Below are 9,769 nucleotides of genomic sequence, written 5' to 3' on the forward strand. Positions count from 1 at the left end.
TGACGCTTTTCTCAGGGCTCTTTTTACTACTCACGATCGATTTACTGCTCTATTTACTTGCGCCGGTGGTGTTTTAGTTCTGTGTTTGTGTAAAAAAGGAACATAAACCAGCACCACAACGACACCCACCGTGCACGCAGGGCCAAAGCGTTGCGTTGGGCCCTAGGAGGGAGGTGCCAGGCTGGGCCCTCCCCGGGCAGCGGGCAATCAGGGGGCATGGCGGCTCTGCGGGCCCAGTGTGTGCTGCTCACCGGCTCCAACCGCGGCATCGGGCTGGAGTTGGTCAGGCAGCTGCTCGGGGGTCCTCACCCACCCACCCACATCTTTGCGACCTGCCGGGACCCAGAGGGACCGCGGGGGAAGGTCAGCGTGCGGGTGGGGGACGGGGCGGGCGGGCTGCGGGGCGGCAGCCGCGGAGGTGAGGGCGGCGGGATGGTGATGAGGGTATGGGGCTGCCGAGCAGCGCTGCGGGCAGGGCTGGAGGCCACTGGTGTCCGAATGCGGCCGTTGTACCACCCTCGTTCGGCTGTGGAGCAGACACAGGGGAGGGAGCACCTCGGTGCTGTCACTCCTCATCGCCCTTTGGATGTTGGGGTTGAGAGGCGGCTGGGCAGCAGGCGGGGGGAGGAATGCACGCTGCCATCACAAGCTGCTGAGAAGCGTCTGCCAGCATTGCCTGTGCGCAGGGGTGACGTGGGGACACGCAGCCTGATGGTGACAGCCAGGGTCAGTGTTTACCCTCCGCCGCGGTGGCGGGAGGTGCTGGTGGTAATGGCCTTAAATTGCACCAGAAGAGGTTTGGGTTGGGTACTGGGAGCAGTTTCTTCCCTGTAGCATTCTCTGTGGGCCTCTTCGTGAGAGCTTGTAATCAATTTGGGCACACTGAATGCGGTCTTGTTGTCTACAACTCGCTAGAGATAAGGAAAGCTCAGAGCAGAGGGATCCATTTCAGCTGGGCAGGTGAGATGTAGCGCCTGGAGCATCCAGAACTTGTGACTGTGCTGTTTGCATTCAGATAAGTCTTCCCCAGCCTTCAGAATGGATGACCATGGGCACCCTGGCGTTGCTCTTGGCATCACAGCCACCTCCTGCTGACTGTTTCTGTGTTTCTCTTCGCAGGATCTGAGAGATCTGGCATCTAAACACCCAAACCTGATGCTGGTGAAGCTGGGTAGGTGTGCCCTGGCTGTCGGCTGATACCTTCGTGCCACCAACCACGCTGGCCCCATTTCTCCTCCCGACCCTGGCCGCAGGCTCTGCGTTTGACTCCACATCCCAGCATCTGCCTTCAAGTGCTGCTACCACCCGAAGCCCAATTCCTCCAATCCCTGCCTCATCCCACACCTCCCACAGCCGCAGCATCCCACTCCCTGTGGCCACAGGACGGGGAGCTTCTGGAGACCAACCATGGGCTGTCTCTCTGGGGGCTGCCCCCCCCAGGAACGCTGCAGCAGCACTTTCCCACCGTGAGGTTGTCTGCAGGGCACCCCGCGCGATGCAGAGATTTTGGTGCCTGGGTGCTGTGGGCCGGTTGCGCAGCACCCTCTGGTGCCTATAAGGGGAACAGACGGCGCAGTTTGAGACGCCCGACTGCTCTCGGGAGCTCAACCCGTACCTTCCCCCCGAGCCCCTCGGGTGGACTCCAGCCCCAGGGATTACGAGGGTGTTCAGCGTTCAGGAACAAATCTAAGCACCCTTCTGCGCTGGGGAAAATGGGACCGAAGCCCATTCTGTGCCTCTTGCAGATGTTGCAGATCCCTCAGCGATTGTCAACGCGGCAAAGATTGTGGAGGGGAAGCTGAACGGCGCAGGGCTGAACCTGCTGATAAACAATGCTGGCATCTTTACCCCGGTGTCACTGGAGACGGTGGACTCTGAAGAGATGATACGGGCATACAAGACCAATGCGGTGGGACCGCTGCTGATGGCCCAGGTAACTCTGCCTTCTGTTCCTTTTGGCTGCAGCCGTGCGCCTCTCTGGTCACTATGAAGGTCCCATAAGGCTTTCTGAAGTTTCCTGAGGCTGTGGGAAGGAGAGGATGGTGCTAGCTGGTGCTCACACCCTCTCTCTTGGCTTCCTGCCCTCGCCGGGCAGCAGCAGCTGGGCCAGCTTGAGGCATGGGCACCCACCAGGCTGCTCGTCCCCAGGCGTTCCTGCCCCTCTTGAAGAAGGCTGCCCAGGACAGCAAGGAAAAAAGACTGAGTTGCAACAAGGCAGCCATCATCAACATCTCCTCCTTCTTGGGGTCCATCGAGAGAACTCCTGAGTCCTACTTCAAGCCAGTCATCTCCTACCGCTGCAGCAAGGTAAGGAGATGGGGGCTCAGGAGCTGGCTGGGAGTCAGAGCTGGCCCTTGCCAAGCCTGCTCTTAGGGCAGCAGCTGAGTTTATGAGATGGAGGAACGTAAATGTGTTGGTCACCATCTAAGTTCTCTGGGCACCTGCATGCCCGTTCCCTGCCTACCTAGGGGACACTTGCACCGTTCACCGTCTCCTGAAGATCTGGCATTGTTTTTTCTCCCTCACCTTGAGGCACAGATGGGGTTGGAGGTTGGTGCACGGCACATTCTAATGCTTTCTTCCTCCCCCAGGCTGCCCTCAACATGCTCACCAGGTGCCAGGCTCTGACCTATGGTGAGGCTGGGATCCTGTGCGTGGCACTTCACCCCGGCTGGGTGAAAACTGACATGGGCACCCAGGAGGTGGGTGCAGGCTGAGCTTCTGCAGGACGTGGGCCTCTCTGCATGGTGCACTTGGGAAGTGGCATCGGTACATGTCCTATGCCAGAGCCTTCATCTGAGGCTGGAGGAGGCTGGTTCAGGGGGACAAGGCTTTGGGCCATCCCATACATGTGCAGTGATGAGACCTCCATCTTGTAGGACTCATCCTGTAAGGGGTTGTTCACACTGCAGGATCCCTGTTTTGGGGGAGGGAGTGGGGTCCCTGTAACCACGGGGCATGGATAAACCTGCACGTAGCATCCCACTTGCAGCAGAACTTTCTATGTGGCTCAGCTCTGTGTGCCTGGTTCCTGGAGCTGCCCCCGAACCTGCAGCTGGCTTCTTAGCCCAAGCCACCTCCATCCAAACCATGCAGATACCCAAATGTTCTCCCACATGAGCGATCCATCCCGTCTCCTGTGGATCTCCCCAGCATGGGGGCAGGGTGCTTTGCTGGGATGGGTGTGAGCCGGGATGTGTGCTGGTGGGGCTCAGCCCTGCTCCTCACCGATGCCCTTTGCAGGCTGACCTGACGGTGGACACGAGTGTGCGGGGGCTGCTGTCAGTGCTGCCCATCCTCTCTGAGAAGCACAGCGGGATGCTGCTCAACTGGGAAGGCAAAGCAATTCCATGGTGAGCCCTTTGAGGGACCACGCAGTGCCAGGGGTACCCTGAGTCCCCAGGATGATCAACACGGTGTGGCATGCAAGTAACCTACCCAGGACTCTGCCACTGGCTGTGCAGGGCAGGCCGTGATCCCTGCATCTGAATGGCTAATAAACGCAATGGTCAATTAATGCTTTTCCCTGTGCTCTCACTGAGACTGTTCCTGCCCTGGCCCAAAGCTGCTCTCTGTACAAAATAACCTGCCGTTCGAGCAGTGTGTCTGAACAGAAGGCTCGTCCCACTGGGTGACTCAGCAGCCCAAAGCCCTGCTCAGTGTGCCTGCTCTCTGCCATTCTTCTGCTCAACGCCTGGCTCCAGCGGAGTCTCTCTGCTACAAATCTCTTGGTGGACTTTGTGCTGGATGCAGTGTCTGCGTGAGCAGCCTTGGGGCTGAGATGTCCGGCAGTGCCACAGCCCATTTGGTGATCCCAGGCAGCTGGCCATTCCCAATTTTGAGCTGTAAGTGAGCACAATACCCTTGGGTATGGGAAATCCAATCCCAAAGGGAGCACAGCATGGGAACGGCACTTCTGCACGGAGAGGCTGAGAACAGCAATAACTGGGCTTCTGCAGCAGGCAGGGCTTCTTAATTGGGTTGAGCAGCTCTGGACTGCGTGATTTTGTTCTGGAGGTGGTAGCAGCCCCAGAGGTGGGTTTTCCCAGTTTTAAAAAGTTTTCCACCCGTACTTGCCCCTTCTGAATGGATCTTCCTCTTGGGGGACTATAGGGAAAAGCAGCCAGATGCTCCTTCGAGATCAGGAGATCAGAGCAACCCGACTTGTAGGAGATGAAATCCCACAGCTTTCCCCTGAGCCCCTCACTTCCCAACCAATCTCCCTTGCTCAGGCTCCCTTCTGCAATCTGTCTGAGCACTGGGACAGATGGCCTTGCTGGGACCATGGCTTGGCCCTGCCGTGCCTTAGAGATCTCCAGCAAGCCCTGGCCCCAGCCTGCTCTGCCCCGCAGCCCACTGAGTCCCAGCAGTGAGTATTTTCAGCTCTGGGCGCTCCCAAGCCAGTGACATTTAGCAGCCCGGACTTTGGAGAGGATGGGAAAAGGGACAGCAGGGAGCACCTGCAGCTGTGTCCCAGCCTGGGCCAGCTTCCCATGGCCGTGGATGGGAGAGCTGCCAGAGCTTGTGAGCTTATCCCTCCTTCCTGGGGTTCCCAGGCAGGCTGAGAAGAGAAGCAAGCTGCCCCTACAAAGCTGAGGGGTGCTGGGAGTATTGCTGGGTGGAGATGGGGTCCATCTGTACCGTACTCTCAGGAAGGCTGGATGAGGGGTGAGGTCTCCCCGCTCCAGCGCTTTTGCTAAGCGGTGTGGGCTCTTCCTTTGCACAGGTTCCGGGTGTTTGTGCTCATGCAGCTGATTATCTCCACACTTCCTCTCCAGCCCGATGTTTCCTGCCTTGCTCACTCCCTTTCGCTGGCTTTGCCCTTTGTGTCAGCCTTATCTCCCAGCTCTGGGCAGTGTCAGAGCCCTGCGCTCCCCCTGCTCGCCGTGTCAGAGCCGGGTCGCGCCCACTGCCTCTCTGCTCACCAGGGAACAGATTGCTGGCTCTCTTTGATTTCTTCGTTCTTCCAGCATTCTCCTCCTTCCATGCCTGTCCTTTCCTGCTGCTGCTGTCCGTTGGGACACTGCCACAGAGGCTGTGGGAGATGGGTAGGCAGCAGGGAGAGCACTTTCCCCTAGGCTCAGCAGGGGATGCCAACCCCACCTGGCTCTGTGGGAGTGCAGCAAGCTGGGACAGAGCATGGAGGATTTAGGATCCAACTGCATTCAGCAGCTTAAATGGGATCTCCCAGTTTCATCTTTAGCCACAGGACAGGTGCAAACTTGACTGGGCTGAGCATTGCCCATCTTGCAAGATGCACATCTGCAAGATGATGTGGCCCCAGAGAAATTAAGGAGTTTGCCCTCCAAGGCGGTCACTTCTCAGGGTCTCCCACCTGGTCTGACAAAGGCATGTTGCACTAGGAGCTGCAGTGGGACACCTCCAGGTGTCAGGACAGGGTGAGAAGGACACAGGGAGTCCCGGTGGGATGGGGACCTAGGGGCAGGTTCTGCACCAGGTGGGCCAAGAGCCCCATGGACGGCAACGCTGCTCCAGGAGGAGAGGAGCGAAAGAGGAGAGTGGGGATGGCGTGGGGCTGCTCCACTGTTTGACCTGCTGGTCTCAGCGCTGGGAGGTGGAGCAGCAGCAGGAGGCAGGTCAAAAACCAGCTGGTGAGGACACAGACCGGCAGCACGGCCGGTGTTGGAGCTCCAGAGCATCGCTGGAGCAGAATAAGCAAGAAGTGCGGGGACCTCAGCCGGGACCTGAGTGAGTCTGCATCTCCTTCATCTCCCACATTTCCCATGGGACAGAGAGCTGGGGCAGCAGGGTGGTCACATCCATGACACTGCGGTGCCAGTGACTGCTGTCAGCCCTGTCACCAGGGGATCTGCTGCAGAGGAGGGTGCTGGCTGTGGGAGAAACACAGCCGGGCAGGAAGCACACCCTGGCCCAGGCAGCGCTGGGGCCAGCAGATAATGCACCAAGGCTTCCTCCTGCGCACCGCAGCCATGGGGCTGGGGCGACTGTTTGCTATCTGGCCCCCCAGCCCCACCAGCATCCCTTCCTTTGTGTTATTGTTAGCTCCCCAAGCCCCACTGCTGCCTGCTCTGCTGCTCCCTGCCCTGGCAGCCTGGGCAAGTGGCTCCATGGCTGCTGTGTGCTGGGAGCTCAGTGCTGCCTTTGTGCTCCTGGAGACCAGCATCTTCCCCAGCCATTTTGTGTCCCAAGGGCTCCTTCCTGGCCCTTTCCTATAGTGACAGAGGATGCTGGGGTTGTTGTGCTTTGGAGGTTCCACGGTTCCCTCCTTGCTGTCTCTGCTCACCGTAAGCTGGACTGATCCTGCCCGGTGCTTCCTCTCAACCCACCCCACCGTGCCCACTGACCACATCCCTCAGTGCCACATCTTCATGGTCCTCAGACATCTCCAGGGATGGGGACTCCCCTGTTTCCCTGGGAAGCAGTCTCCCCAGGGTGCTGGGCAGGGTGGGACCCTTTGGTGCCTGCAGGAGAAACTTGGGCAGGTCCCATTGGCTTTATGGGGAACACGCTTGGGCTTGGGCACGTGGCAGGTTAGATCTTCCAACTGGAGGTCTCCCATCCATGCACTGGGAGCCACGGAGATGGTGGAGGAGGTCCAGTCACCCAGAGCTGGGGCATGCTGTGCTCAGCCCTGCAGCAGGAGGGGCCATGCTGGAGGGGTCATTCCCGCTGAGCATCCCCTGCCGCATCCTTGGCCCCACCAGCAGCACACTTTGGCAGCTCAGATTGGCTTTCTCTTCGCTGTCCTCCTCCTTGGAGCCAAGGAAGCGGTGCTGGGGAGGAGCTTGGCTCCTCTTGTTTGTTATTACAGGATAAAGTTACTCTTTAAAGCAGAGCCAGCGCTGTCGGGGCCGCATGCCATGCAGGAACATCGCTTGTTCCCAGCAGCTCCGACGTGCTGGCTGGTGTTGTGTCCCAGCCCCAGGCACGGTGAGGAGGGCTCAGATGGGGGGACCCAAGAAGGTGCTTGGAGTCTTCTCCTCCTGCTTGGGGAGGTGGAGAGCGAGGGGACAAAGGCTTCTTCCAAACAGGAGGGGGATACATAGGGGTGAAGATACTAGAGCAAAAGCTGGGGGCAGTGGGAGGGCAGAACATGCCTGCAGGCTCCAACCTCTGTCTCCACCGCTGCCAAACCCAGAGGTGTCCCTTGCTGGGACCTGGCAGGACTGAGCAGTGCCCACAGCTCTGCTCTCAGCACTCGGTGGTGACGTGTGTGTGGGTGGAGGGGAAGGAAGCGGAGCTGGGGGGGCTTCCTGGAGAGCTCCTGCACCTTCTGTGTCCCCAGGCCAGGTGCAGGGCAGGGACCCCATGCAACTCCATTGACATGCTGGGTCCCCAAGCCACAAGTCATGCTGTCCCCCTGCTCATGGCACTGGGGAAGCAAAGCCACCAAGGTTAGGGATGTCTCGCACATACAGGAGCCATTCCACCTTGGTGTGCCAAGGTGAGGTGGCCCGCTCTGCCCTGACCCCAGCAGAAGGAACCGGTGTCCTCCCCACCATCACCCCACCCGATGTCTGTCCCCACTGCATGCTGGGGTCCCTAAGAAACCTCCTTGCTCCACGGCATGCTCTCATGCACATCAAAACCATGCAAAACAGCATTTTTATGTGCCTTGCTGTGGGTGGAGCACCAGTCCAGCAGGGACAGGAGATGGTTACAGCCGCTTCCTATTGCCCCGCTCACCCCTTCTCATTTCCTTGACCCACGTCCCTGAGCTTTTGCTGTTATTCTATCTGGAGGGCGGCGAATATTTGCTGAAGGGGGGAGCTTTGACCCATCCCTGGGGGCCACCTTGGCCGTGCCCGAGGTCTGCTCGATGCCATGGGTCGAACCCATCGGTGCCAACTCTGCGCTGAGCCGCGTGCAGCTCGGCCATGACCTCAGCCTTCCTGCCGCGTGGGACAGGCCCGCAGGGGCTGCAGGAATCCTGTGAATCACAAATACTTTTGGAGTGATTACTCTGGGGCGTGAGATGCTTCCTACGGCGCAGGGTTGACAACACAGACCCGGTGCATTTCCAGCATGTCATCCATACCCTTAATCCAGGCAAGGGTTGGGGATGCTTCTTGCCATCCTCATGGGGCAGAGGAGAGGACTGGCAGAGGGGAGCACAGCTCTGCTGCAGAGCCGTGCCCTGGGTGCCAGCTTGCAGTCTGGCTGAGCTGGCCAGGTTTCCAGCAGAGCTTAGAGCTGTGAGTCAACCTCCGTCCTCTGTTAACTCCTTCCCTGGTCCTTCTCCTCTGCTTTGTAACTGGGGGACCCAGGAAAGCTGCAGCAGTGCTGAAGGGCACAGAGGGTGAAATCGTGGCCGTGAGGTTTTGGGGGCCAGAGGCTCCGTCCTGCACTGCTCCAGCACAGAGCAGGAATGCCGAGCATGCAGTGCTGCAGGGTGTACACGGAGGGAGGCATGGAGCCAAGCCCTGGCCTCGTGCCCTCTGCTGAGAGGGGAGAGGACGTGGCTCAAGACCTGACATCCAGGGTGTCCAGAGAAGGGAATGGAGCTGTGAAGGGTCTGAGCACAGCGCTGTGGGAGCAGCTGAGGGAATGGGGTGGGTCCGTTTGGAGAAGAGGAGCTCAGCGGAGAGCTCATGGCTCTGCAGCCCATGACAGGAGGCTGTGGGCAGGGAGGTTGGCCTCTGCTCCCAGGAACAGCGATAGGGCGAGAGTGATGGCTTTGAGTTGCCCCAGAGGAGGCTCAGGTTGGGTACCGGAAATAATTTCTTCTCCAGAAGAGCAGCGAGGCAGTGGCACAGCTGCCCAGGGAAGTGAGGGAGTCACCATCCCTGGAGTTGTCCAAGAGCCGTGGAGATGTGGCACCAAGGGATGTGATCAGCAGGCATGGTGGGGTTGGACTTGGGAATCTCCTGCACTGGGGTGAGCTGTGCTGTTTGTTGGCCAGCCTTGGGCCAATTGCTGCTCCACAACCTAGGGACATGGAGACAGATGGTTGCACCCACACAGACCATCCATCCATCCATCCATCCATCCATCCATCCATCCATCCATCCATCCATCCATCCCACTGGCCATCCACACACTCACTGACCATCCATCCATCCATCCCACCATCGGGTGCCCATGATTAACACACTGAGCAGGTCAGCAGAAGACAATTCCTGCCTTCTCCCAAGTAGCCTCGCTCCACTGAGCACCTGGCTGCCATGTGAGAGCTGTCAGAGGTGGGCAGGGTGGTGACACACAAAGTGTGGGTGAAATGCAGCCCCTAAGGATTAACCCATTAAGGATGCTGTCACACCTGTGATCTGATGACAGCATCTGGCATGGTGGCCATCCAAGTAGGATGGAGGCCACAGTTTTCCCTGGGCTAATTGATTCCCGTGCTTCTGTCCAGTTCTCTCCATGTCTGCCCATTGGTTTGCCTTCTCCCTGCTACCCGAGGGACCTGCTGTCCTCTCCGTCATGTTCGCTCCACCACTGCTTCCAGACAACAGGGCCAGTCATAGTACTGGGACACCTGGCTCCTCGCAGGGTGTCCTTGGTGCAGCAGTTTCTTTGTCACCGATATTGCCCTGCTCTGCTTAGCTGCAAGGTGTGGCAATCAGCTAATTAGGGTTTTTTACATCGCTGGAGCTCTGTGCCGTCTCGTCCTTGCAGCAGGGTGTCTCTCCGGGACCAGAAAGCCATCAGACCCACTTAAAACTGGGTCAGTTCAGTGTGATCTAGGACAGGGAGGAGAGCGATGGGATTTGGGTGAAAAAGTCAGGGTTAGGGTTGGGGTTTAGGGTTATGATTATTTAGGGTTGGTTAGGGTTAATGTTAGGGT

At 58.7% G+C, this 9,769-nt stretch overlaps 1 protein-coding gene across 1 annotated transcript; it reads left to right on the forward strand.

Annotated features, from left to right (window-relative positions):
• Positions 1 to 216: 216 nt before the first annotated feature.
• On the forward strand, positions 217 to 3,357 carry LOC306951144 (C-signal-like; the record flags this gene model as incomplete). Its single annotated transcript, XM_079541576.1, has 6 exons — positions 217 to 363; positions 1,120 to 1,171; positions 1,746 to 1,933; positions 2,149 to 2,307; positions 2,592 to 2,702; positions 3,244 to 3,357. 6 exons carry the CDS (start codon positions 217 to 219, stop codon positions 3,355 to 3,357), a joined length of 771 nt encoding a protein of 256 aa, XP_079397702.1.
• Positions 3,358 to 9,769: the final 6,412 nt, after the last annotated feature.

This window comes from Tetrao urogallus (assembly GCF_951394365.1).
Source record: "Tetrao urogallus genome assembly, chromosome: 12".
Classification (NCBI taxonomy): Eukaryota; Metazoa; Chordata; class Aves; order Galliformes; family Phasianidae; genus Tetrao; species Tetrao urogallus.